General features: G+C 38.3%; 2 protein-coding genes across 7 annotated transcripts; both read left to right on the top strand.

Moving 5' to 3' along the window:
* The first annotated feature begins 1,687 nt into the window (after positions 1 to 1,687).
* On the top strand, positions 1,688 to 22,840 carry LOC125699157 (hypoxanthine-guanine phosphoribosyltransferase-like). 3 transcript variants are annotated; one of them, XM_048958402.1, is made up of 10 exons: positions 1,688 to 1,724; positions 17,423 to 17,458; positions 17,559 to 17,665; positions 18,121 to 18,304; positions 19,179 to 19,241; positions 19,798 to 19,815; positions 20,046 to 20,128; positions 21,012 to 21,058; positions 21,461 to 21,537; positions 22,375 to 22,840. In XM_048958402.1, exons 2-10 carry the CDS (start codon positions 17,426 to 17,428, stop codon positions 22,420 to 22,422), a joined length of 660 nt encoding a protein of 219 aa, XP_048814359.1. In that variant the 5' UTR covers positions 1,688 to 1,724; positions 17,423 to 17,425; the 3' UTR covers positions 22,423 to 22,840. The 3 variants fall into 3 exon arrangements, with proteins under 3 accessions (XP_048814359.1, XP_048814358.1, XP_048814360.1); XM_048958401.1 differs by lacking the exon at positions 1,688 to 1,724 and adding an exon at positions 15,602 to 15,710 and having other exon boundaries at positions 17,420 to 17,458; XM_048958403.1 differs by lacking the exons at positions 1,688 to 1,724; positions 17,423 to 17,458 and adding an exon at positions 15,609 to 15,710.
* A 415-nt stretch (positions 22,841 to 23,255) lies between these two features.
* On the top strand, positions 23,256 to 26,464 carry NUDT7 (nudix hydrolase 7). Of its 4 annotated transcripts, none has more exons than XM_048958399.1 (4): positions 23,256 to 23,430; positions 23,788 to 23,941; positions 24,193 to 24,351; positions 25,737 to 26,464. In XM_048958399.1, the coding sequence occupies exons 1-4, from the start codon at positions 23,366 to 23,368 to the stop codon at positions 26,118 to 26,120; spliced, it is 762 nt and encodes a 253-aa protein (XP_048814356.1). In that variant the 5' UTR covers positions 23,256 to 23,365; the 3' UTR covers positions 26,121 to 26,464. The 4 variants fall into 4 exon arrangements, with proteins under 4 accessions (XP_048814356.1, XP_048814357.1, XP_048814353.1 ...); XM_048958400.1 differs by having other exon boundaries at positions 23,422 to 23,532; XM_048958397.1 differs by lacking the exon at positions 23,256 to 23,430 and adding an exon at positions 23,439 to 23,646.

Genomic DNA, 26,464 nt, shown 5'->3' with positions numbered 1-26,464 from the left:
TTAGACCACAGACAGAGCACAGTCATGACAACAGGTCAGTTTGCCCAGGAGTACAGCCTACACTACCAGAATCACACAGCTGGTAGACTAAGGAGGTTAAAAGCACAAGGTATTCATATACAGACTAGTCCAGAGGAGAGCAGACAGGTCTGCAGACTCCAGTTTTACTCATATATTTCTGTATCTTTACTTCTGATGATACTGATATCATTTTAAGTTCACTTGGAATATGTGTAGTTGTGCAGGTCTGGAAAGAGATGGCTAGCAGTGTGACCCTGTATAGCAGTTTAGAAATAAAGTTAACAGGTTTGTCTTCCACATACAAAGAGGTAAGAGTAAGAAATGTAGTTCTATTGAGGATAAGAGCAAATGAAACCAAGCAGGCTTTTGGCCTGCCTCATCTGAGCCTAACATGCCACTACACAGACTGGAAGATTTTGGAAGATTTTATTTTATTTTTTTTTATTTTTTTGCCTCTCTCTCTGTCTTTTCTGACGCTTGGAAATAAAGGAACATAGGACAGTCTTGATTTTTGCCCTTCCTCTGATGCTTCCCCAAAGACTCAATCCTGCTTTCAGAGATTGACTGCTGTCCTGCTTTGCCTCAGACAGATGTAGGGCTGTTTCCCTGTGGTGAGATAAAATGCGTTCCTACCAGTACACAAAGCCATACATATGGCCTACCATGGCACAAAGCCACGTTCCACACACCAGGGAAAGAAGACTGTGCAGAGGGACATCATTCCCCTGACAGCCAGTTAGCAGTGCTCTGGAAAGCAAAACAGAAGTACTTTCAGCTGAGAGTAGCAACGGTCATAGGCCTAGGAAGGTTTCCAACTACATCAATCCATTTGCTGAGGCCTTGAATACAAGGAACTGGAGGATGACACATATTACTACTTCAGGCTGCAGTAATAACTGCAGGAGACAGTTCCACTGCAACAGGTATTTATTGTCGCCATCCATCATTCTTTGTGAAGGACTGCTGAACAAATGAAAATCGCCTTCAACAAAAATTCAGAACTAAGATTTGAGTTCAGATTTACTCCAACCTGTCCACTTCATTAAGTCAAAACTGATCCCTTAATAAAGGCACATTTCTTCTTCAGGAAATGTTTCTCTGAAGCATTTACTCTTGAACAAATCAAGCTCAGCAGCATTGCTCTAGAAAACAGAACTATGAAATTGAAATAAAAATTGCAAGAAAAAGTGATACCACGTTCTAACAAAATAGCACAAGGTTGTGTACTGTTCTTAAATGATATACAGTATGTAATAATATAAATTACAATTGGTATATATGTCTGCAGAACCCAACGCAGTGAAAGCAATTACTTGGGTTTAGATTCAGCATTTGGTATGATCAAGCCACTTTCAATTGCTATGAGGTTTGCTTTGACATAGGTGTTTTTCTGGTGGTGCTGTTTGTTTATCTGTTTATCTGTTTGTTTACTAGAAAGCAGCTCATACAAATTTACTTTGTTTTATCTCTATGGTAACTGTAGAGCCACGGCCTGACCCACTGATTGAGCACCTGGGCAAAGGACCCAGGCAGCCCTGGGAGCACAGGTGAAGGCAATTCAGCTGTGTGAGCAGAAGGGCCGCAGCCTGGCTGCACCTCTCTTAGACCTCATTTAAGGGCTGACTGGCTCTGGAGAAGAGTCTCTTTCTGGAGCTCTGTCCTTTGTGGAGTCTTCCCCTGTGAGTCTAGATCTTCAGACACAGGTGAGCAGTCGTTTTTCCTTCCCTTGTAACATCTTTCTATTGTGATAGTCTCTGACAATTGTCCTCTTGCCAATCACCTTTCCATGGCATTGATCTTTCTGATTGTTACATGTATCATCTTTCATATCATATGTATTAGTGTATGGGAACTGCTGAGTCACGGCCTGAACCTCTGATCACCCGAGGTGAGCCATGAGTCAGCCAGAGGAGCACAGCTGAAGGCAATTCACCTGTGCTGCCGGAAGGGGGGGAGCCAGGCTGCACCCCTCCTAGACCTATTGAAGAGCTGGCTACCAGTGGGGAAGGATCTCTTCTGGAGATCCCTTCTTCTGGTGCTTTCTGTAGGTAAGCCTTCCATTTATTCTCCTTATTATCCTAGTCTATTTTGCCTAACTCTCTTGTGATTATAACATCTTAATATCCATTGATTATACACTTTCCAAGAGAGCTGACAGCCACGGATCCTCCTAATGCTAAAATGGGCTGTGTATCACTTATCTTTTGTTCAGTTGAAATGTTACTTCAGATCTGGAGTTACTATAACTGTTTTCATCTCCCCCATCTTAGATCCTAGGGGATCTAAAAAAAAAAACACCAACCAACAACATTAAAAATAGCTTGCTACGTATTACTGCTTTTATTATTTGGAAAGCCTCCAGAGGGAGTTATTATTCTGTGTATGTTCTCAAAAGGAAGCTTTCTAAGTGCTCATAAAATATAGCAAGGTAGAGCTGAATAGTGCTATAGCAGATAGTTGATAAAGAACTGCGTGCTTTGTCTTGTCTTCTTTATGACTTCAACGTCTAAAGCATATTTCCATATTTAATATGAAACATTTAATAATAGGAATAGGTTAATGGAGACAATTGCTGGAAGTTTCCAATTCTTGGAGTATGATATGATTGTAGAGCTCACAGTATCAACTCCATATGTTTTGCTGTCACAATGGGAGATTTTAGCATGGCCTAAACTCTGTGTCTGAAAATAGCAAACAACACACAATGCTAGCAACTGCATTTTTTCAGAGGACTGATTAATGAACTTGGAAGAGACAATGAATTTAAAGAACAGCACGGCAGCCTTCCTCTGAAGATGTGCAGCTTTTATGAATGGGTTAGAATCATAGAATCACAAGGTTGGAAATGACCATAAGATCATCTAGTGCAACCATCATGAATGAGTTGTGCTCAGCATCTCTTCTACATAATGTTAAGTGCACTTCATCTTGTTTTGCTTGATGATAAAGTTGGGCCACAAGACATATTCCTCTACAGTTATCTTTTTATGAACAGCCACTTAGAAACTAAAGAAATAGATGAAGTTCCAAGAAAACATGCACTGGTGCCTGGAACTGGTTGTACTTGTGTCAATTACCAAGTGAAAGAAAAAAAATTAGTGGATCACTGACACTTTAGGAAGTATCCCTTATGGTTACATAGATGTTCTTATCTGACAAAGAAGAGTTATTGAAAAGATGAAGTTCACTTCTGAACTTGCACCTCAAAATTCCTCATTTTGCGGCCAGAAAGGTAATGGAAAACCACTCCATTTGAGATTCATCTAGCTCACAGCAGAGCTTCCAAGATCAGAAATGTCTTGCTGTTTCTGATAATAGAAAGGTAACCTCTTCCCCTGTAGGTAAGGGGATACAAAAAGGAGGCAAACAGACTTAATGCAAAGGAAATGTCTGTGGAAAAACACAACTTTGTCTTTTTATTCTCTTGAGTAGCGCATCTTTTCTTTTTGATTTCTCTAAGCTAACTTCTAATTTATGTAAGTAAAAAGCTACTAGTTCAGGTGGATTTGATTATGAGTTGCAGGAGGTGGCACATTTCCAACATGCTACTGAGTGAACTGACATGCTTGCTATTCATGAATTCTTCATTTTGTGGGATCTTATCCTTTGATTTATGGGTTGTTGGGGTTCATAGCTCTTAGACTTATGCCCAAGTTTCAGCATTTTTTTTTTTTATACTTTGACCACTATTTATTAAGTCAGAGTTCTGAGTAGAATTCTGGGTAGCATTCCTGTACTTTAACAATGTCTGGGTAAGGTTCTGAACAGCTTGCAACATGGTAATGAAATGCTGTTTTCCTACAAACAAGATGAGGAATAGACAAGGATTAAAAAAAAAAAAAAGGACTTTTCCCAGTAAAACTACAGCTGTGGAACAAAGCAGACACCAAACATTCTAAAAAATGTTGACCTTAATCCTGTGGTTTCTTGGTAAAAATCAGTTCTTAAAAAGCCTCAGAAGTGAAAGTCAGTCATTTAAATACATCAACTAATTAGCAATGGAATAAATGTTAAAAGAATCCCTATATAATTTAGCTCAGTCAAATCCTGGACTGTCTGGCCTGGTGTAAACCAGAGCAGATTTCAGTGAATTTACTGTGTCTTCTCAGACTTGCTCCAGCTGAGGTCTGGCCCTCCTTATTTACTCAGACATCTCAATGTCCCTTATCTTCCTCTCTCTTTCCATCCATGCCAAACCAGAACTGTCTCAACTCTCCTGACCCAGTCATTCCAGCCCTGTGACTCCCAAATGGCTCAGAGTTAAGCTATTTCAGATTTTGTACAGCAAGCAGAATTTGTTTTCCCATCACTTCAGAAATTGAGTTAAGCTGTGATTTTGCTGGTTAATACAAAAACAACAAAAAAAACTTTGCAGAGATAGACCTTCTTGCAGATAATAACACCTTGGTTTTATGAGCATGTTGATGCTACTATACCTGATTCCCTGGCTTAAACTAAAGAACCAGCAGTTAAATATCTGTCTGTATGAGTCAGGATTTAGGAATATATTTCTGCAGTAAAAGAGAAGCAAAGCATTTTATCAGGGCCTGAAAACAGCAACACCAGCTGATGGGCATAGAGGAAAAACAACAGTCGTTCACAACAGGCAGTTTTACCAGTGGGATGTCATCGTTACACATGACATGAGCACTGTCTAAACTAGAGCAGGTAAGTTCTGTTATCTACAGATCTAGTGTTCTGAAAACATTTCAACATACACAATGGACACTTTTCACAGCCTGATTCCATGACACCAGTGTGCATGTTGCCAGAGGATGCACTTTTCTCTGCTGAGTTAGCAAGCTGAGAGTGAGCTCCATGTCAAGATGACCACAGTGCTTCCTGTTTGGGTTGGCAGGAAGCAAGACCAGCCTGCAATGGAGTCTACCTCTGCTCCTGTGATATTTCTACATGAATTTCATTTTGTTTCTTCTCTAAGTATAGGCTTGCCTTCTCCAGTATGGTTTATCCAAGGGAAAAATTATTCTAACCCCACGCTACTTGCACAGATTAAGGTTTAAGAACTATTTCTCTCCTAAAAGTTCTTTGACTCTTTTTTACTGTAAATGATTAAACACAAGGCTAACCATATAGCAAACATTCACACACTGTCATTCACAATGAGAACTAATGTCAGTAATGAGGCTATGAATATCCAGAATGCTGAAGCACAGAAGTCTACTACTGTGATCTGACATTGTAATGTTTCAGTGAAATAATGAAGTCCCAGTTCTGCTGAAGTCAAGTGGACTTGCCACCAATTTCAGTGGAACCAGATTTTTATGCGTATAGTGATGGCAGTTCTTACTATCCTAACATAGACATTTTATTTGCTATAGAAAATAAAACCATTTAGCTAAAATGAAGCGGAACATCTATTGCTACACTGCAAATGGAAGTAAGACTGGAGCCAAGGCTGACATTAGAGATTCTCATCTTGTTATTGTGGCTTGGCTGCTTACCATCTGGTACACTACTATGGTTAAGGACTTGAGAGCTCCTGCACTCCAGGGAAGCAAACAATTCCAGTGAAGATCATTTTAGTTCATTACTCTTCTTTCAAGAATGATTCAGACATTTTATGCAGACAATACAATGACCTTTGGGGCATAAAGGCTAGCATGTAAATGCTGTACTAGTACTTAATCTTGTACTAGCCCAGTTTGTAGTTAATTTTACTGGAAAAATGATAAAATTGTAATGTTTTGCCATCAATTATGGGAAGAAGTTGCTTAGTGGTGGAAACTACAGACTAGACATCTTGCACTTGAGTTTGACATGCAGCCAGCAAAAGCATTATTATCTATCCAACCACACTTCATTTCCATCATTATTTTTAGGATCACTTTTTCATCATACTAATTAACTACATTCACAGTTGTACCAGTATAAAGTATGGCTTAATTTTTTCCTTCTTTAAGCCTTCCAAACAAGGAAGGGGGGGAGGGGAGGAAGATGGAAGCATTTAAAGGTTAAGTAAAAATTATTTGCTTTCTATAGCTTTTGGAACAGGAGAAGAACTTGGTCAGCCTCTAGGTATCTAACACTGCATCTCATCAACAAGGCAGATAAATTGTTCCTCAGATAAAATTTTCAAGCTATAGCTAGATAGACAGTCCTTGTATACACAGTTACAGAGGCATATTCAGTGAGTATACATGTTAAGAAAACTGGAGTCATCTGTAATGTCAAATAAATAAAGGAATTAGAATGTGGCCCAAAGTTATCACTGTGACTAAGGTATCTTAGGGCAGTCCCTGTATTACAGTACAAACTTGTCAGAGGAAACCTGTAACTCTGAGCTGTCTTCTCTTTGGATCGCAATAAGGTCAAGAGATGTTCAGTAAAACACACAAATTAGTATCTGCACACAAAACCTGAGAATCAGGTGTACCTCAAAAAGAGGGAAATGCTTTTCATCACTTTCAAATCAGTACTGAAGTAAACCAAGGGAAAAGAAGAACACTTCACTGGAGCAGGCTGCCCAGGGAGGTCATGGAGTCTCCTTCTCTGGAGATGTTCAAGACCTGCCTGGATGCCTACTTGTGTGACCTGGTGTAGAGAACCTGCTTTGGCAGGGGGGTTGGACTCGATGATCTCTGGAGGTCCCTTCCAACCCCTACAATTCTGTGAAGCAAAAAAAAAAAAATCATACATGGGGACAAATTACATTTAGAACTGACAATAATTTGTTGACACATAAATTATTTATTGAATATTTTCTTTCATTTCTCTTCTTTAGATATCAGTTTTGAAATTCTATTTTGTGTATATTATTACTCAGAAGGAGCTAGGTAAAGTGTCACATATAAGTCTGCTTCAGTGTTGAAGTTTGCACTGTTCTGGTAAGTTGTAGGAGGCATTAAAAACCTCCCTACATTCCTGCCTCCAGCAAAAAAGTTTCCCATGCGGCTGTGTCTCTTGGCTGGCAATCCAATAAAAAGAACAGCTTCTATGTTCCAGGTCTGAACTAATGAAAGCCCTTAGAACTGAGGATACACAGTGCAGATACTCCCCAGCAGGTTGCAGAAAGCTCAGGACTGCCTGGTGATCACTTCACCTGACCTGTAGATTCATTGTTTGGCTTGAGTGTGGACCTGTCTCATGACTACAGCCTCAGCTGTGATCTGGATTCTTTGTTGACCTGAGCTGCCATCCACAGGCCTGCCTTGCCCTCATCAGTGAGGTACTGTAGGATTAAGCCCTGGCTAGTGGGGCCCCTATCCTGCCTGTTGTTACTGTGTTTGGCTCCTTGTTCTTCAGGCAGCTGCTGTCCCTTGCAGCTCCTGGCAGCCTAATTCTCAACATTTTCCAGAAAGAAAACACAGCTTGAGATCATGATTTTTTTAATATACTTAAACATAACAATATACTGTGTGTTTTAATTCAGTGCAGAAGTCTTTACTTTGAGCCTACTGACACAGCTGTGTAAGAATACTGTTCTATCTCCTAGCTGCCCAAACCTTATTTTTCTTTTAATAGATTGCCATGTTTTTTTTCTGGGTAGATTCACTATATGCACCATTTTATCCTTGCAGAAACCTCAGTGTTACAGACTGACTAACAAAGTCTTTATTGGTTTAAATTATTATACCATTTCAAATGGACTTTCATACTGCTTTCTGCATAAAACCATAAACTTTAGAAGTAAATGTCCTTCTAAAGCTAATGGACTGAAATGATTTCATTAAGACTAAATACTGTCAGCAATGAAAAGCCTGAGTGAGCAGTACGATCACATGCCCTCCCTGTCTCACAGGCTCTTTTTTCTACTGTTTGCTAGTTTATGTCTTATAATAAGAAAGATTATTCACAGCTATAACATCCCTACTTGTTAATGAATATCACATTTTCACAGACTGTAGAAAACAAAGTGTTGCAAAAATTGTAACAGTTATGCTGCAACTATCAGGTAAAAAAAAAACAGATGTTCTGCTTGTGTTTCAAAGCACAAATTATATGTTGATACAAACTCAGTTTGTTCTGCAGTACCAAGCTGCCACTTACTGCTGAGGTCAAAGTCTGCCATGAGCAAGGAAGACACATCTCCTGTGAATGGTGCAGAAGTCATAACCCACCTTGTTTGCCAACTAAGACCTCCAACAAGCAATCTTGCTTCAAGCAGTTCAGAAATCATAACTAAATTCTTTGTAGATTGTTTCTTTGAAGTCCAGTCAGATACTGAATCTCTAGATTTTTACTGGAATAGTTTTATGCAAATATATTTGAGTTTAAAGAAGCCTTACAGAAAATCTTTAGTTCAGTCAAGCTTTCATAAATCTTAAGTAAAATTCCTCCAAGAATGGCCACATATGCGGACAGCTGTATTATGGATCTTCAGTCTTAAAACTAAATCAACATCTTCAGACTGTGAAATTTGTGTACCAACAAAGGCTGTTCTGTCCTGTGGGGCGTGAAAGGATTCAGAAGCTACATGCTAGCCTCCTGTCTTTAAACACTGAAAATCTTAAATTACACATGTGGCTTCAGAAAGCAACTTGGTTAAGACCTAAGAAAGGGGTCTAAGAGTATGAGATATTTCTCGTGCTAGAAAAAATATCTGAAGAAAAGATGTAGTGAGCTCCTGAGGAAAGCAGACAAGATAATCATCTCCTCAGAGTGTGAGGAAATAATGGAATCAGTGGCTCAGATAGAGGAGGAAACTGATGGATATTTTTTATCCGAAAATGTGAAGGTACTGACTTCTCAGTTCCTACTGATGACTCCCAGACAAACCTAACTTCTACCACTACACAGTGCAGCTGTCAAAGAGGTGCACCAAGAAAGGTTGCAAAGATACACATGAGATTTTTTTCAGTTCAAGTTTACCCTAAGTCTGAATCAAATGCTTTTAATTCAAGGATTGCAGCAGACTGAAACCTTAATACATCCTGAATCTAAGAGGGGTTATAGCTATTGCCTTCATTAGCAATAGACTTAAATTCATACTTCTCTGCTTTTCTAAATTGGACTCCTGCTGCTTAAAATAAATTTTTGAAAAGCCAGTCATGGTGGATGTTTTTAAGTGGAAGTTGGTTGAAGATAATTAAAAGAATAATTACTATAATGTAAATTTAATGCATCCTGACATGACCTAAATTATCACAGCTGTATTCCATGAATTTAACTTCTTTTTTGTTAGTAAAAGCTAAGAGATATTCCAGCTTTATCATACAGTGGTGCATTTTGAGATTTGTGGCTAGACTGAATGATCTTCAGCCAGCATCAGACCCTGCAGTCTTGCATTCTGTTTCTCTTGATTACCACTGTGTCATAATTTTGTTTTATGAAGTCATCTTTTCTTTCAGTCAGTGCTAGAAGTCACTTTCTAAAACGTATGTTAAGAGCCACAAAGCTGAAAGAGAAGCTGCCATGTCACATAAGGGCATCACAATGTTACATGATCTGCTTTGTGGAACATACATACAAAATGGAGAGACGACTGGTACAGGGGCGAAGAATATACGCTGCTGGCCTTCAGTAATAGTCAGTCATTGCAAATTTCAGTTGTGGTTTTTGGTTTCATTGTGATGTGCTATGGCTGAACACAGCTAAAATATTTGCTGCATCCGTTATGCTCTAAAAAAGAGTTGAGTGGCTCTTTTGTTTGTAAGATCACTTGGGTGATACACAAGCATTTTGATCTTAGTCAAGGTGCTTCTAGGAGAACTGAAGGCAAACCTGCGTTGTTTTTAGCTGAATATGCTTATGTACTCAACACATTATGAGAATGAACAAGAAACCCATCTCACTGAGTCTGAGACATAGAAGAGCAGTACCAAACCTGCATTACATTGAAACTTGATGAATATCTTTTTAGATAAAAGAAGGCTGTTTGTAAATATACAATTCTGACTTTATCAGTATCTTTCAAATAAAATGATTTTATACAAGCACACAAAAACTTCAACTATTACATTTTAAATAGCTTATATTTTAAATGATTTAGGGACTCAAAAGAAATAATGTTAATTTCACTCTTTAAACAGATAATGGCATAGGTTTAATTACCAGTGTATAGATATTTTGAAGCAGATGTAAATTAACTAGAGTAAAACAGTAATAACTTTTAACAATTCAGATTCTAGTTTTATTATTTTTTCTCACAGATTAAAGTTACTCTAAAAGCGTAAGAGAACTCTGAAGCAATGTGCTCCTTAAAAATTGTTATTTGTCCCACTAATGTCCATGTATCCACAAAGCAAATCCATTCTCCAAATTCTGGTTAGATTAAAAATGATGTGCAAGTAATTTAAATACCTAGGTCTGAAAATCCAAAGCATAATGAATTGGAAACAAAAGCTGGATGTCAGAAGTTTAGCATCTCCAGAGATGTGAGCTGTATATCTAATTTCTTTAAATTCCTTTGAATCCTGTTTGATTTCAATGAGGTCAAATCCCTGATTTGCTTCTATGTAAAAAGTACAGTGTTACATAGAATAAATCAGTATTTCACATACAATTTTTCATGTGGAAGGACTTAACCTGTACTACACTTTACATATTAAACAAGGAATACTTGACCTTGCAGGTGGGTTAGAATGATGACAGCAAAAGGAAAGCAGAGCTGAAGCTGTTTTTGTTACATTGATGACTGTTCTCTTGCACACTTGCTACATGTTAGCAAAAGATTTTTGAAAGGGCAAATAAGTCAGTTTCTGAAATACCAATGCTGACAACTTACCCTCTTTCAGAACTACTATGTAAAAAAATGTTGCCTAAGGAGGCTTTAAAAGAAATTTATGTTACTTTATTTACATGTAAGCATTTACTGGATAGAAATCCAAAATTAAATGCAAGCCTCCAGCATAACAACTTTGCAGCTTTGTCTTGTTTCAGTAATGTCTGTCAAGTACCACAAACAAGGCATGTTTAATTTTAAGGCTGGCAAAACATGCACACTAAATACAAGAAACTGTCAATTTGGAATATAGGCTGTTAAGGGGTGAAGAAAAAACAATTAACTGAATTGGAGAATATGTGCAGAAGAGAAATGTGGTGATTCTGAATTACTCAGAGTGTCTGGAAGCTTTTGCTTACAGAGGACTCTGGTAGAGATAACTGACTACAGTAACTCCAATAGATCGTATTTCACTGCATTCACTGAAATAAAAAAAAATTGAAATTAAAATTAAAATGAAGTAAACAGATTCCAAAGAGTCACCAATGCTATCAACTTAACGGAAGATGGAAACAAAGCATCAAAAATCAGTAATAGCAGTTTTCTCTGGGGTTGTTCCATTGCTATATTTCTATAGAAAGACCAGCACTGAATTACCTTTTTAGATTGAAGGTGACACCAAGCAGTCAATGCACACTGGCACTGGTTTTCGATGCAAGCTGCCAACCATGGGAACTGCTTATATGTAAACAGAAGTAGTAGCAGTAAAATCTAAGCAAGGCCATATAAAAGTGTCGTATCATTAAACAAGATCTCAACAAAAGGCATTGGCAGCACTGAAATAGCTGGCTTTCTAGACTGAGATGAACTATCTTTGTTTGAATATGGTAATTGCATGGTATTTTGGAAAGAGTCCTTTTTTTATTTTAGCAAAATGCACACTCCACATTTTTCTTATATGCTGTTATTGGAAGATGGTATTTATCTTTTCTAGCAGTCCAATATTGTTTTGCAGAACAGAACATTGTTAACAATTAAAAATAATGATTAGCTGTAAATAAAGGGAAGAGTTTTAGAGTATTTTTAGTTGTGACATCTCTTTGGTATGTATTTCTGCACTATGTTTTAAGGTCTCAATTAATAATATAATCATAAAAAGGTAAGACAAGTAATCCTAAATCAATTACATACAGTTTTATCTTCTTGCAATTCCCATCAAATTCTTTCACTGCACTAAGAATGAATTCAGGAAAATAAATATCCAAGGAGGAATATGGATTTAATTGTTACTGCTGCTACATTGCTAAAAGAAAACAGCTGTAATCACATACTCAGCCATTGTTCAACAAATATTTCTATTAAACATCTCTGCAGTGAAGATGAGTCCAGCTCCCCAAGAGCCAAGCAGACCACTTCCTGGACCACCCATTGCTCCCTAGGTAAAACAATTCCACCAGCTTTTGGCAGGGGAGACACATTGAACACTATGGCAGCTCTGGAACAACTCATATTTGCTCAATGACATATTAAACTAGAACAACCATTCTTTAACATTCAAGTAAATAGAACACAATCTTTTTCAAATCATTAATTTGACCTAATGACAGCAATGTTTTGTTTTTTTTTTTTTAAATGGCAATTTCCCAAAAGTAACTTTGACCTTCACAGCACATGGAAGAGAAGTATCAGAAAACCATGGTCAGCTCATTACAGGAGACAAGGGAAAAGCAGGCGCATAGGAAGGTCAGAGGTACAACAGAAGCAGTCATGAAAATAAACTTGCCAGGGTCATACATCAAATAAACAGTGTGTCAGAGCTGTGAATAAAACCCAGAAGTCCTGACTCTCTGTCTCTGTGCTCCATTCCCCCTGTCCTAACCAGATTCTCTCTCAAAATGACTTTCCGATACAGACAGTCCAGGAGACTGAAGTGCTTCTTTCTATCTATAAAACTGATGTGGCAAAATGTATTTAAAGATTTTCTCCAAACAGTCGTACCAACGTTTACTTCATGGTTGGAAAGATTTGGTCAGTAAATATGGTACGTTTCCTCCATATCAGTGATCAAAATGTCTGAGTCTTCAGAACTGGGATTTAAGAACTGATGTTGGGGCGTTCACAATAAATATTCAAACTTAAATCTGAGTCACCTTTTACTGGGGTGTTTCCTTCAATTTCTGCCATCGATCAGTCAGCATTTCCTAAACATTACAGTACTAGAGGAGTTGTAAAACCAGAAAACCTTTTCAGGCATGATATTTATAGACATCCAATATTGGCCAAGACCTAAATCACTTTTCTGCTTTAATGAAATAATTTACCTTGTATTTGCCAAAAGAAAAATAGCCAAGGAAAGTAGGAATGTTCATACCAATCAATTTTTTTATGTAAAGGAACTATATAATCCATAGTAGTAGAGTACACAAAATGTAGTAAAGGCTTAATGTTGTGAAATTGTTTATAATTTCTAACAGTAAATGTGCACTATTTGGCACAGATGTGTTGTGTGTTTCTTCCAAACAGCTTTTTAGCAAGCTGGTTAAGTAGCTGGTCTTATCTATGACTTAAAGCATCCGGATTTAGGATGGGATCCAAATTACCAAAATAGAAATTTTTCTATAGATATTAATCAGTTTGCTTAATAACACATTGATCACCAAATGAAAGTTCTTAGCATTAATTTAATGCTTTATCAGCCTCTTATCGTCCATGGATCAAGTCTTCAGGGGTGCCAATTAGAGCAGCTCTCCCATAATCTACAATTATACACATTCAGAAACTGGTCTAAATATACAGGAGGCCTGTTTTAATGTACCTGACTTTATTTGTATTTCAGTGAGAGATCTGTATATATGTTACTTGAACATGGTCTTATTTTTGAAAGTTGTTTTTTTTTTATAAATACTTTTTCTTTCTTCTTGGCAAGGACTGCCTTCTGTGGTAGAGGCTTCCCTCTAGTGGACACTCTCTCTAATGTTTTATTTGTAAAGTTTTAGTAAAATAATGGAACAGATGCAGAACGCATCCAGCAACATGAACTTGCTTCCCAATTTAAAATAACTAAATGGAAATCCCTGACAGGAGTTAACCCATACCTGTTTCTTGAGAAGATATAAAATTGCTGCTGCACTTAACAGCTCCTTCAAACTGTAAGAAAATGTAGAACTGTTTAGCAAACTGACAAGTACATAAACAGCAATGTCCTGTAAAAACTACTTATTGATTCAATAGTTCAGGGAATGAATGCAAGGACAAAAGCAGTGTTGTTCTGCATTGACTGGCTGTTGTTTTACCAGTGCTGATATAATTAATCTCCAGTCTCTTTGTGCAGCTACACCTACTGGCTGAACTTTTCACCTGTAAATTTAGAATGTGTTCATAAAAACACCCACAGTAGCACTAAATTTCATAATGTAAATCTCTGACCAGTAGCATCTGAGACCACTAACACATCTACTGGAATTTCAAGTAATTGCCCAGTGGCAGTGTATGCACTTACTGTTAGGGCTCAAATAAAGATGTGAGAAGTAGTTTTCCCAGTTTCAGAGGAAGCGGAGGATTCTTGAATCAGCTTTAAGTTTAATGAAAGTGTATATTTTGTCCAATGCTAAACTTTTTTATTTCAAGCCTCCGAGAGTTTCCAAGATCTTTTCTTTCCCCACACCGGCTGTTGACCTGACTATTTCTTATGAATCCATTCAGAAAATACTGGAGTGGAAGCCACATGGTGCCCATTTGGCACTTCCATCTATGGGGATTTAAGCAGAATAGACCTATTTTCCCAGTCTAATGAGGGGAATCTCGTTCCAGCTGAACTGCTGTCCACATCATAAAGCAATGCCATAACAATAATCTCTTTGGTTGCCATCCCAGGTTTTTGAACCCAAATTACTACCTGTTAGAAAGCAGTGTCTTATGCTAGAAAATAGAAAAGCATGGCTTTTCACAAGATAGGGAGTTCACTTATACCAGGTAGAGAAAATGATACAGAATTCATGGAAGGAAGATAATGTTTGTTGTATAAAAATAGAGGCCGAATAGTCTCAAGGCATTAATAATTCCCAAATACTACTTAAGATATCAATGCAAATTGGAAATATGCCCATTAATCCACTTCAAAGACTGCTCCTGCAATATCCCATGTTATCAGAAATGATCTAAAGAGCTTCTACAATATTACAAAGACACGGAGAAAAATCTTCTTTTGTTACTCTGCCCTTCCTCCCCACCCCACCAAGAAAACACTCATATAGTTGAATTAATAAAATGTACTCAATCTGGTAAGAACATTCTGTAACACGATGTGTGCAAGCTGCCTTTAGCTCATTTTGTTAGTAGGATTAATTTTCAAAAATCTAAGACTTTCATGTTAATCCTAGATAATACTAGGTTTGGTACATTAAAATAATCAGATTACAGTGAATGTCAATTCTGTTTGATTTAAAATGTTATGGAGTACAGAACTGGAACTATCGACCTCTCTCCACAAAATGATGACCTGGGTTCACCATTTCTCAACAGATGCAGACCTCTGCTTTAAGTCACTGTGAAAAAGCTGGCTTTGTTTATCCAAATATTAGTTTTCTATAGCAAATAAAAAATAAATACGTGGACTTTTAAAGAAAAATATTATATAAGAAATCAGTATACAAAACTATCTTCTACACGTAGAACACTGAACTGCCACTTGCTACAAGCAATTAGCAGATCTCTGTTTTCACTTAAAAAATGCTGTCCTGCCTTGTCATTTTAACTAATTTGATTCATGCACTTTCCTTTTGCATCTCCCTCATTCTCCATTCTATTTACTCTTGATTGGCTGCAGCAGGACTAATGCCCATTTTATTTCTGGTTAATCTAATTAAGTAAAAACCTGGGATTGTGATGTCAGTACATTAGTAGAAGGAAGTAACGCTTCCTCTAGGAAGGATAGCAGTTCTGACCTTGCTGAGAAGCAGGTCATGATCTAACTGCAGGATGAAAATAAAGCAAGACAAGCTGCTATAATAACACCACCTCGTTCTCTGGTAATATAGTTTAAAGTGAGATTATGGCTTGTGGATTGCAGGTAAGAAAGCACGGTGCATTCATATTTGGTTATCTAACTGAAGAGAGCTTTTAAGATGGGGGAAGGTTAATTACAGCCAAAAAATATACATATATATACATTTTTAGATATATTGACAAAATTAAAAGCATTTTTTCTATTCTTACTAAAAAAATTCATCTTTCATAGTAGTTTTTATAATAGATGCATGTCTTAAGCTCAATTATTTACCAATGTGACAATCTGTATTTAACTGTAATGTACTTATGTTTGTGTTTTTTCATTGTGTGCTGATGAAACAACACATACTTATGAATCTCACTGCATCCAACTGTTGTAGCTCGTTGGTTTAATTTTTATCACTTTGTAGCTAAGAAATCTGGCTACATCAATAAATGAACAGAAAATGAGAATGAATCCCACTTAAACAACTAATTCCATGAGTATGAGCTCATGATTAAATAAATTCAATGACTTGTGTTACAGCTTCGTAGGCTTCTTTATTATAAGAGGATGCTGCTGTACTATTTAGCATGTGCCATGATACAAGTGCTTTTGTGAGCCTGCAAGGTACAGGCAGCATGTTGCTATGGTGATGTGCTCAAACTGAGGCAATCCTTAATGTTCTGTTTATGAACCTTTCAGTAGACCTTACTTTGTTTAGACGTAGTAGAAAACAAAACATTACTGTAATGACTTTGTTTTCAAAAAAACTGTCTTAATAAGCACAATTATTAACCAAATAAAAGGTATTAAACCGTGCTGTTGGATTAAGCAACTATCACTATGCATGCCTGTATGCCTCAAGATTTGTTTTGTTCAGAAGTTGCATTACCACTGGCAAAGCGTACAGCTGATACCAGTGTAATTGCCAGTATCTCCTGCAAGATTAATAAGGCATAAATAAACTTGATTTGAAAACAATCCCTCATCTGAGCTTTCATTTCACTGACTTCAGACATGAGGGAAACAGTAACTAAAAGAGGCAAAAAAGCAGCACTGACATACTAGGTTGTGACTAGTGATTATCAACTGCAAGAACATTCTTGCAAGTTTAACTAGAAACATCAAGGCCTATTAATTTTGAGCACTTGCAGAATGCTTAGAATCTCATCCAGGCTGAACAATGTGCATTACCTTGTATTACAACCTTCTAATATTTTGAAGTTTATGCTAATTGTCCATTTTATTTAATCCTTAAGTGGATTTATGGACAATTCAGAAGGTGATAATTGATTATCTCATTGCAACTGTTACAAATTTTGAAAGTAATAAACTACTTCTATTCCCTACAGTCCTTTTTTTTAAGAACTCATCTCTCCTATGTCCAAAAAAAGCAGGTGTTAACTTCACGGCTCACAACACTTTATTCTATCGCTACCAAATTCATAGCTCTGTGCTGTCCGTTAGCAAGCCAACAAATGTTTGGTTCTGAAGTTTGTTTCGAAAAATGGAAGGATGCTCAGTTGGTAGCAGAGCATCATGCATACGAAGTCTGACTTACAGTCTCAGCAAGAGGGCAGACTACCATCATTACATTAAAACTTTGTGTTCTCCTGGAGTACCCGTCCACTTTGTTGCTAAATAAAAAAAGGTGTTGGGAACATGCTGCTCCTGACTTGCTCATCTCAAAGTTAAGTCTACTCATATTGCTTCTCTGTGAGTTTCTCTTGCTATTTTCTGCCTTTAAGTGACTAATCTGTAACTTTGAGTATGTTTTAAATCCAAAGCAGGCTATGACTGTGCAGAGGACAGAGGGAAGAGATAAGGTGATTTTCTGTCCTTTCTTTCTGTGCTAGACTGGAAAGCTTTTCTCTTTTTCTCGCCTTTGAATGGCTCCATCTTCACTCTCAGCTATTTCCTTTTCAGATAAAAGATGGAGACAGTGGCTATAACAAAAACCTGTTCTGCATTCCTAAGCATTATGAAGAAGATATAGAAAGAGTCTTCATTCCTCACGGACTAATCCTGGACAGGTACGAGAACAATAAATAGCAGTGGTATTGATGGCAATGACTAGTTTCCCTCCAAAAGAAAAGATTGCTGCTCTATCCTGTCTGTATAGCCCATAAGAAGTACGGAAACTTTGTGGCTCTAAAATTAAGTTCTACTCTGGATTTTAATACAAAAGGTGTTTTATGGAGAGGACTCTTCTATAACTTCAGCTAAGTTTCTGTTACCTCAAATATCTTTAAGCTTTCCATTTCCATGTTATTTACATACGACTTAAATCAGTAGTACGTCAGACAGAGTAGATGTCATTTGGTGAACTTAACTGCATATGTAACTAGATTGCCAGGGTCTTAATCTAGTCACAGTTTAGTTATTAAAAACAAAAACCAAAACGGCTGGACATTGCTTCGCAAGTGGACAAACAAATATGATGTTCAAAACACTTTACAGAAATTAGGGTTTGGTTTTTTTCTTCCAGGACAGAACGTTTGGCTAGAGATATCATGCAAGATATGGGAAGCCACCACATTGTTGCACTCTGTGTCCTTAAAGGAGGCTATAAGTTCTTTGCTGACTTGCTGGATCACATAAAAGCACTAAATCAAAATGGTGATAAGTCTGTGCCTATTACTGTGGATTTTGTTAGAATAAAAAGTTACTGTGTAAGTAAGTTTCTTTTCCTTGGAAAAATGATTCTCCTCATATGTTACCATTCTGAATACTAAATATTTATAAGGAAGTTCCACAGAAACTGAGTTTATCATGTTTAGAGCAACTTCTGTTCTGAAAAGCAGTTCATAAATTGATTTACTGATCTGCCCAATGATCAGAAGGATATTGTAAATTTACTGCAATTGGTGTATAGATGGACATTTCATGTGACAAAGTTAGGGTCAGATCTTCAGTGTCCTCCTCTCCAGCCTGCTGTTTCCATACAGGTTCTATTCTCTTTCAAATGGCAGCCTTTCTTAAGAGGGAGAGTGGAGAGGAGCTTAGCATCAGAGACTTACTTACTTTCTCTAGCTGCATTGCTTGCCATTCCTGCAGAGATTTGTTTTGAAATCCATGTGCTGGGGAAGGGGGAGCTTGCTCAATCAACCCTGGCTGGTCTGAGCCAACTACTGAAAAACAATGACTTACAGCATTTTCTCATTTCACCTTCTCCTCACTTTGAAGGCTTAAGCCCTGTGCACTGATAAAAACGTATCCCATGTTAAATACATCAGTTTATAATATCTTATTTCATAAAATTCTAAAACAAATTGGCAGTAACAAAAATAGCTGAAAGCTACTTGGTATACCTATTCTGGGACATGAATGTATTTTTGTTCAGAAGCATTCTGTGCAAACATGCCTGCATTGATATTTCACGTCCTTGTCTTGTTCTCAACTACGTAAAAGCTCTCTTACTGAAGCAGTGCTGTGTACAGTTGCAAGTGCCATTTCACAGGTGAACAGCCAAAGCAGCACACATTACATAAATGCAATGCAGTACTTTTGAGTATATTTTGTGTCAATTTCCCTTTCTCCTTCTAGAACGATTCACCCACAGAGAAAATCAGTATTGTTGGAGAAGAACTGTCTGCATTAAATGGGAAGGTATGACTGAGGAACTTCAGTTTTAAGGAGAAAGAGCAGTTCTTATGTATCCTCCAGGAAATCTACCCTTAAGATTTTGGTACTATACAAATAAGTTTTAATAATAATGATAATAATAATAATAATTCACACTTTTAAACAGTAATTCCCAGTATCTCAGTAGAAACTTAACGTGATCAGCACTGAAATACTTCTAAAAGTCCTGTTCCATTTCTTCCCACAACCTACAGAAATGAACCATCTTAAATGATGCATGCAATATATTTTCAGAGTGTTCTTCCTATACACATGATACAAGACCTGATAGTTTTCTCAATATTTTATCCTTCTATACACAATTTCAGAAGAACTCTTAAGAAAGCAATAAAATCCGAGTATTTAAGTAATTCTAAGTAGCTAAGTGACAAGCTCCTTTGAAAACTGATTACAACTTACATGTGAGTGAAGTTTTAATACAAACTTTTTTTTTTTTTTTTTGGCTGTTTAATTTGCTGAAGCTCTTCATGTAAATAAAATACTTCCTTTTCTTTCCTTCCCTATGTGGTTCTTTTTCTAGAACGTGCTAGTAGTAGAGGTGAGTAATGACCTCTTATTTTTGGGAAGGGGGAAGGGAAGGTGTTGTTCTGCCTACTTCGCAAGGTTAATATTAATTACATTTAAAACAACATTTAATCACGTTAGATAAAGTATGCATATCATCTTAATGCATCCTAGAGCCGCTGTTTTTTCTGCTTTACGTTAATATACTGAAAACATGTTTTTTCTTTCAGACTTGAATGATTATTTTTTTATTATTTCTTTGAGGATATTATTGAGACTGGTAGAACAATGAAGGCTCTGCTTTCAAAACTGAAGGACAATGAACCAAAGATGATAAAAGTAGTAAGGTATAACCACATGGTTATTTATTAATGTGTGGTAATAAGATATAGGAAAATCACTGGTGAATTATCAAGATATGCACAAATATATTGTTAAAATAATAAAAAAGTTTCATGTTTTTTTTTATTAGTCTATAAAGTCTGATGTATTATGTTTATGTTCAAAAGAAAACAGCTCTTTCCATAGGTTTCCTAACACCTTTTCAGCTGCCTCAATACTAGAATGATAACAAGACTTTTTGCCCCTCCTCGATATCCATCCTTGATTATCTGAGTTTGTAAAATCTGAGAGTTTGTCAGCAATTACAAAATGACTTCAAGAGGCATTCTAGACCCGCTTTTGGTTGGTATCTAAAAGGAATTATGTGGGAATATCCACATAGACCAACTTCTGGGGTCTAACGTATCAGTTGTGCTCCCTGCAGCAACCTTCCAGGTTCCCAGCATCTTCAGAAGTGCACAGGAAAATAAGGGATAGGTATGACTTTATGGCAGGAATTGGAGTAACAACTCACAGCTTGTATTTGTCTCTATTCTCTCTCCCCTAAAACCTTTAAATGCTGCTTGAATTTCCCCATCTATCAGTACTTCCCTACTGTGCTGATTCATAACTATATGGAGGGAGGAACAAATGATTTGCAAAACTGAAAGGCTTTCAATGTAAAGCAGTAAATACCATTTGGACTTTTTGAATGATCCTAGATTCAAGCCTTCATTTATTTCTCTATTATAAGGCTGAAAACTACTACTAAATCTGTTAAAATAAAACAATAAAATTATTTTAACTGCATTACTATAGAAGCTTACTTGGGAAGGGAGGGAGAAGTGAAGAACAGAGCTTGGAGTATGACATTTTAAAAATCTTAACCTTCACTCCTCTTTATTACAGCTTGCTCATTAAAATGACAAACCGAAGCCCAGGTTACAGACCAGACTGTAAGTACTGCATTTGGTTGTCCAAAATAGGATTTCATTTCATGTATATGAAAACTAGTATGTAAGTTTCAGGAAGGTCAAAAGAAATAGGGAGAAAATACATAAAAGCTTTAAAACTGACAATCGGTTTTTTATGCTTCATAAGTAGTTTTAAATGTATTCTACGAAAAAATATACATATAACATTAACTGATAAAGGTGGCATAGATTCTAACATCGATCATCAATTTGCAGCTCTGACTCTTAAATGTTAAGCATTCTAAGTACCTTGAAAGCAAGATGAAATATTTCCTAGTATTATGCTTACACAGATGCACCATATGTTGAATGCAAACTGTGGACCTAAAAGATATTTCTACTACCTAAATCAAAAAAGACCTGTGGTGTCTGTTTGTTTTACAGATATAGGTTTTGAAATTCCAGATAAGTTTGTGGTTGGATATGCCCTTGACTATAATGAGTACTTCAGAGATCTGAATGTAAGTACATATGAATGTACCTTGACTGTTACATGCTTGTTAGTTACCTGTGGTAACAGTAATGAATATTACCTTATAGTAGGTGCTTCTGGACGACTAACAAAACTTCAAATTTGACTAGATACTTTCATGAAAAGGGCAAAAACAGTATGATCAGATGATAACTTAAATGCAGGACTACTAGTCCATGTCTTACCTGTCTATGAATCTGCTTCACAAGCCTAGTAGCTCAGCCTTGCCACACAGTATCCTGAATCCTCCAGGACGGCTGGCAGCATACTCTGCACACTGCATCTAAAAACAAATTAATTTGTAATTTGGTTTTGATTTCATGTTTCTTTGTGAAATCCTATACTGTTTTTCTCTAGTAAAATATTCAAAACTGGCAGTAGACTGGCCTATGTATGAAGGTGTTTCCTATGCTGCAGAATGTGTCAATCAGGACCTCAACTCCTTGGTTCTGCTATAGTCTCCTTAGGCTGCACTGAGTTGTAGATATAGACTCTGAGAGTGAGAGATTATTTTCTTTTCCCCTTCACAGTTTTTATAAGCATTTACATAAATCTGTTTAGATGGAAAAGTGTCTCACTTGAAAGTCTTTAATATGACAAACCAGTTCTGTTACAGACACAGTGAGATATTGCAAAACAGTGTAACGGACAGCAAGCATAGCGTAACTCAACTTGCAAAATGTTATGCTCTAGTTCCAACAGGAGAATGCAAGTAGGAATGTAACTTAAAATACTCTTTAAATTACCTTTGAAGGTTAAGTTTGACTTAAGCTGCACTTTTTTTCTCTGTTTTTTTGTTTTGTTTTTTTGCTTTTTGTTTTTTTAGCACATTTGCATTCTCAAAGAGAAAGCCAAAGAGAAATACAAAATCTGACATCATCAGTCTTCTGGACTAACAGCTCACTGGCCTGTGCTGTGTGTGTGAAGAAGTGATCTACTAGCCACGCTCATTTCACTGAAGCACTACTCTGAGGAATGAATGCATTTCTAAAGACAAACTTCTGCATGTTTTTTTTTTCCTATAATTTTGTGATTAAGGATGAATGACACCTTTCAGGTGTTTCAGTGGAATGAGAACAGAACAGTGGTCATAAACTTGATATCGGAACAAAGTGGATACAGAAAGGATGTGCACGTAAATATGTCTGAGTTTTTATTTACTGTAAGAAATAACACGGGTATTGTACATAAGCTACAAATTTAAGTATGTAAACATTTGTGAGTAGTTAAACAGGCTAAACAACAGAGAAAAAAGTAATCATCCACATAATTAGTGTGAATTACCACTCATCATCTCCAGTGCCATGGACTGGGGGGAGAGTCTGGGGCTTTATTTGCTTTTCCTTTGGTTCAGGTGTTTCTCGTGCTGCTGTGCTGCATCTTCCCCGAGCTGCGGTGAGCAATGACATTCATTGTTAAGCCTTTATGCCAAGCCAGTATTGCTTCAACGAGCCACATTCGTCCCCCGCTTTTCCATCAGCGCACTTCACGCGCAGCTCCTCGTCCCGCGCTGTGCCCCGCCCCTCAGGGCGCCGCCTTTCCCCTCAGGGGGAGGAGCCCGCAGCGCCGTATTTGGGGGACGATGCCGACTCGTTCCGAGACTTTCTGCTTTCCCAGCTGACACCTAGCGCTACCCTTCCCCGCTTGCTGGCGTGCGGGAAGGCTGTGATGGCTCGTCTGCTTCCCCGGGCTGCTCCGTGCCTGACTGGCTGAAGCCTCTCCTCGGCGGCCGCCTCAACGCCGCTGGGCGGGAAGCGGGAAGGCCGCTGCCGCCTCACCTGCGACCCCCGCCTTGCTCTGTCTGCCCGCCAATCAGAATGCGGATCCCGGTGAGCTCGCGTGTTGATTGGAGGGAGCCGTCGTCAGTCTGCAAGAGAGGGCGGTGAGAGGCGAGGGGAAAAGTCGCGCTCGCGTCGTGGGTGGCAAAGATGGCGGCAGCGGAGCTGGAGGACGGGCGGGAAGGGGAGCGCTCCGCCCGGCTCGGGTAAACCACGGCTCGACGGACGGCGGAAGGAAGAATGGGGCCGGCCGCCGCCTTCCTGGGCCAGCTGCAGAGGAAGGCGGCGCCGCGCGCGTTCTCCGCTGGGTGCCGGCCGCGGTGGGGCCCGCTCATCTCGTTCTCGGGAGCGGCGGGACGAGCTGAGGGCCGGACCGCGGCCCTCACCTTCCCTGCCCCGCTGCGTTCCCATGGGCCGCATACAGCGCGGGCCGCCGCAGCTCTTGTTCCGTTTCCTTCCAGAGAGAGTATAAAAGAGAAAGCGAAACTCCGCTTGAGGGAGTGCGATGTTGGGGACAAGTTCTCCCATCTGCCTCTGCGCAAGGCCTCGGTGCTGCTGCCGCTGCTGCTGCGGGACGGCGTGCTGTGCCTGCTGCTCACCGTGCGCTCCGTGCAGGTGTGTGCGGGCCGGGTCCTGGCGATCTGTGCGGCAGTGAGAGGTGATTTCCGGCTCTGAAATGTTAAAGCAGAACGCAGAGAGTGAATTACGGGGTGTTGTACAAGCGTGTAAAACTGAGCGCCTTCCTGTGTAGCTCTTAACAAGGCTCGTTTCTTCTGTCTGTAGAAACCTCGGGCCTGAGATGGTTCTGTAATGTGAGCTGCGCGAGGTGAAACAAACTTACGATGTGTAACTCCTTTAAATTCCAGCTGAGAAGATCACCTGGGGAGGTGTGTTTTCCAGGAGGTAAAAGGGAAGAAAGGGATAAAGATGAAATTGATACTGCTCTCCGGGAAGCCAAAGAGGAAGTGGGACTGCAGCCGGAGAAGGTGGAAGTCATCTGTAGGCTTGTGCCTGTGATTGATAAAGTAAGCAATAAACTCTGTCAGTGTATTGTTAGAAAGCAAGTAATTTCCTTTCATATGGTTGGTAATGGCCTTTTCAAACCTGTAACTGTAAATAATCATAGGTTCTTAAAATATACAGCCTGTGCTGCTGGCAGAGTGAGGGGAAGAGATTCTTTTTGGAGTTTGTGAGACCACTTATGAAGTCCACTTGGAGAGTATCCAGAAGACAGTGGTAAATGGGTGAGAGTCTAGCAGAGAGCCAAGGAGATGCTAAGTGGGCTGGAGAATGTGAAGTAGGAGTAGAGGCTGAGAGAAGTGGGTTGGCTCAGCTTGAAGTTAGTGGGGGATCTCATTGCCATCTTCAAGTACCTCCTGAGTGGTTATACAGAAGATGACACTAGACTTGTCTTGACACTATGGACACAAGCAGCAACAGGTGCTCACCATGCAGTTAGACAAGCAGTGGAATAGATTGCCTTGACTTTTAGGAAACTGGCAGGATTTATCCAGGCACAGCTCTGAGCACTGTGATGTAACCTCAGAGTTACCTGATTCAACAACATGCTCAGGGCAGGATTAATTTAGATTGAAAGGGACCTCTGGAGGTTGTGTAGAACGATTCTGTATGGAAATTAAGATGTTATTGGCATTGAAGTCGTTGTGTGTAAAGTAACAGGCTGCCAATTTCAATAGTGATATTTAGTATCGTGTGGGACCAGTTTTCCAATAGAGGGGAAAATTATTCAAAAGTCTTGATTTTTGTTCTTCAGGTAAGTTTTCTTATTAATGCGTCAACAATCTGTTTCTGTTAGCTGCTTACTTTCAACAGTGTGCTCCTCACGTTTGAAAAAATATTAAAATTGCATTGCAAAATGCTTTAGTTAACTTTTTTTAATACAAATAACATAAAAACCATTTACTTCAGAGGCTATATGTAAAAAGGATCACTTCAGTTTTCAGGTTATGTGGTTTTGGACTGCAGAAGTCTGGGCGCTTAGATTGTGCTATGTTTTCTCTACACATACATTCAAAGCAATTTAATTTAAATAGAGTCCCTCCAGACTTCCATCAAATAACACAGATGTTGAGCTTTGCCATCAGTGCTTCCTGTTGAGCAGGGATGCTTTAATGTTACTAATAAATAGAATTAGTAATAGGTCTGAAAGAATTACGGTATGCTGTTCGTACAAGTTACTATTTTAAATAAATTGCCCCTGCGTTTGAAAGAGGGAATGAATGTAAACAACCAGCTCCAAAAAAAAGTGCAAATATCTTCTAGTTAAGATTGTTTCCTGTGCTCCTTTTGTAACATCTGAAATGTTTTTAAAATAAAGGAATTTCTTTTGCTTGGTTCAAGCTTAGTGTTTGTTTTCTGTCTTTTTTTTTTTTTCTTCTTGTTCCTCTAGATGAATCATTTGATAACGCCAGTTGTAGGATTTATAGAGGATACCTTCCAGGCCTCTCCTAATCCAGATGAAGTGAGCGATGTTTTTGTTGTGCCACTGGAGTACTTCATCAAGCCCTTAAATTACGTGGCCTTGCCGTATAAAAACTCATCTGGTTACTTAAGCTGGATGCACTGCTTTACATATGATGACCACGAAAGTAAAAAGTCATTCAAGATATGGGGACTTACTGCACATCTTGCTGTATTTCTTGCTATTGTAATTTTTAGGACAAAACCCACCTTTGAAGTTCATTATGATCTTGACAACTTAATTGCATCTGCTGAGAATGGTTTTATGAACTTGTATGCATCCATAAAGGAAAGAAAGAAGAGTAGTCTATAACAGGCTGGTCTGATGGTCTCTGTTGAAGGAGGAAAAAGGTTTGGGCTTGTTTCCTTTGTATCCATTACTTGACTGAATTTCACATTTGCATTCCTGCTGAATTGGAAAACTTTTTTTAATAAAACCGAGCTGTCGATCACTGACTAGATTCATAAATTTTACCTGGTTTTGAGTTATCAAAAGCGCACAATATTTTTATCATACAGATTTAGAAGGTCAGGTTTAGTTTCTGCCTTTGTTTTGTGTGATTCGAGGCTGACTTTCTGTGCCTTTCTTCCATTTAATGAAATAAAACTTTTGATTTTTGCCTGTTTGAAATAGAACATAAAAACTTTTTGGAATCT

Source organism: Lagopus muta, chromosome 12 (assembly GCF_023343835.1).
Source record: "Lagopus muta isolate bLagMut1 chromosome 12, bLagMut1 primary, whole genome shotgun sequence".
In the NCBI taxonomy this organism is placed as follows: Eukaryota; Metazoa; Chordata; class Aves; order Galliformes; family Phasianidae; genus Lagopus; species Lagopus muta.
Note: the sequence above shows the minus strand (reverse complement) of the source record. Positions and strands in the feature narration are given on the sequence as shown.

What these genes read in the sequence shown, in the direction of transcription:
- LOC125699157 (XM_048958401.1), top strand. An exon ending in AAGATGATAAAAGTAGTAAG is followed by an intron (nt 20,129 to 21,011) that starts GTATAACCACAT and finishes TCTTTATTACAG; the next exon opens with CTTGCTCATTAAAATGACAA. An exon ending in AGTACTTCAGAGATCTGAAT is followed by an intron (nt 21,538 to 22,374) that starts GTAAGTACATAT and finishes TTGTTTTTTTAG; the next exon opens with CACATTTGCATTCTCAAAGA.
- NUDT7 (XM_048958396.1), top strand. Translation starts at nt 23,567, where the DNA reads ATGGGGCCGGCCGCCGCCTTCCTGGGCCAGCTGCAGAGGAAGGCGGCG. An exon ending in TCACCGTGCGCTCCGTGCAG is followed by an intron (nt 23,942 to 24,192) that starts GTGTGTGCGGGC and finishes TTTAAATTCCAG; the next exon opens with CTGAGAAGATCACCTGGGGA. An exon ending in TTGTGCCTGTGATTGATAAA is followed by an intron (nt 24,352 to 25,736) that starts GTAAGCAATAAA and finishes TTGTTCCTCTAG; the next exon opens with ATGAATCATTTGATAACGCC.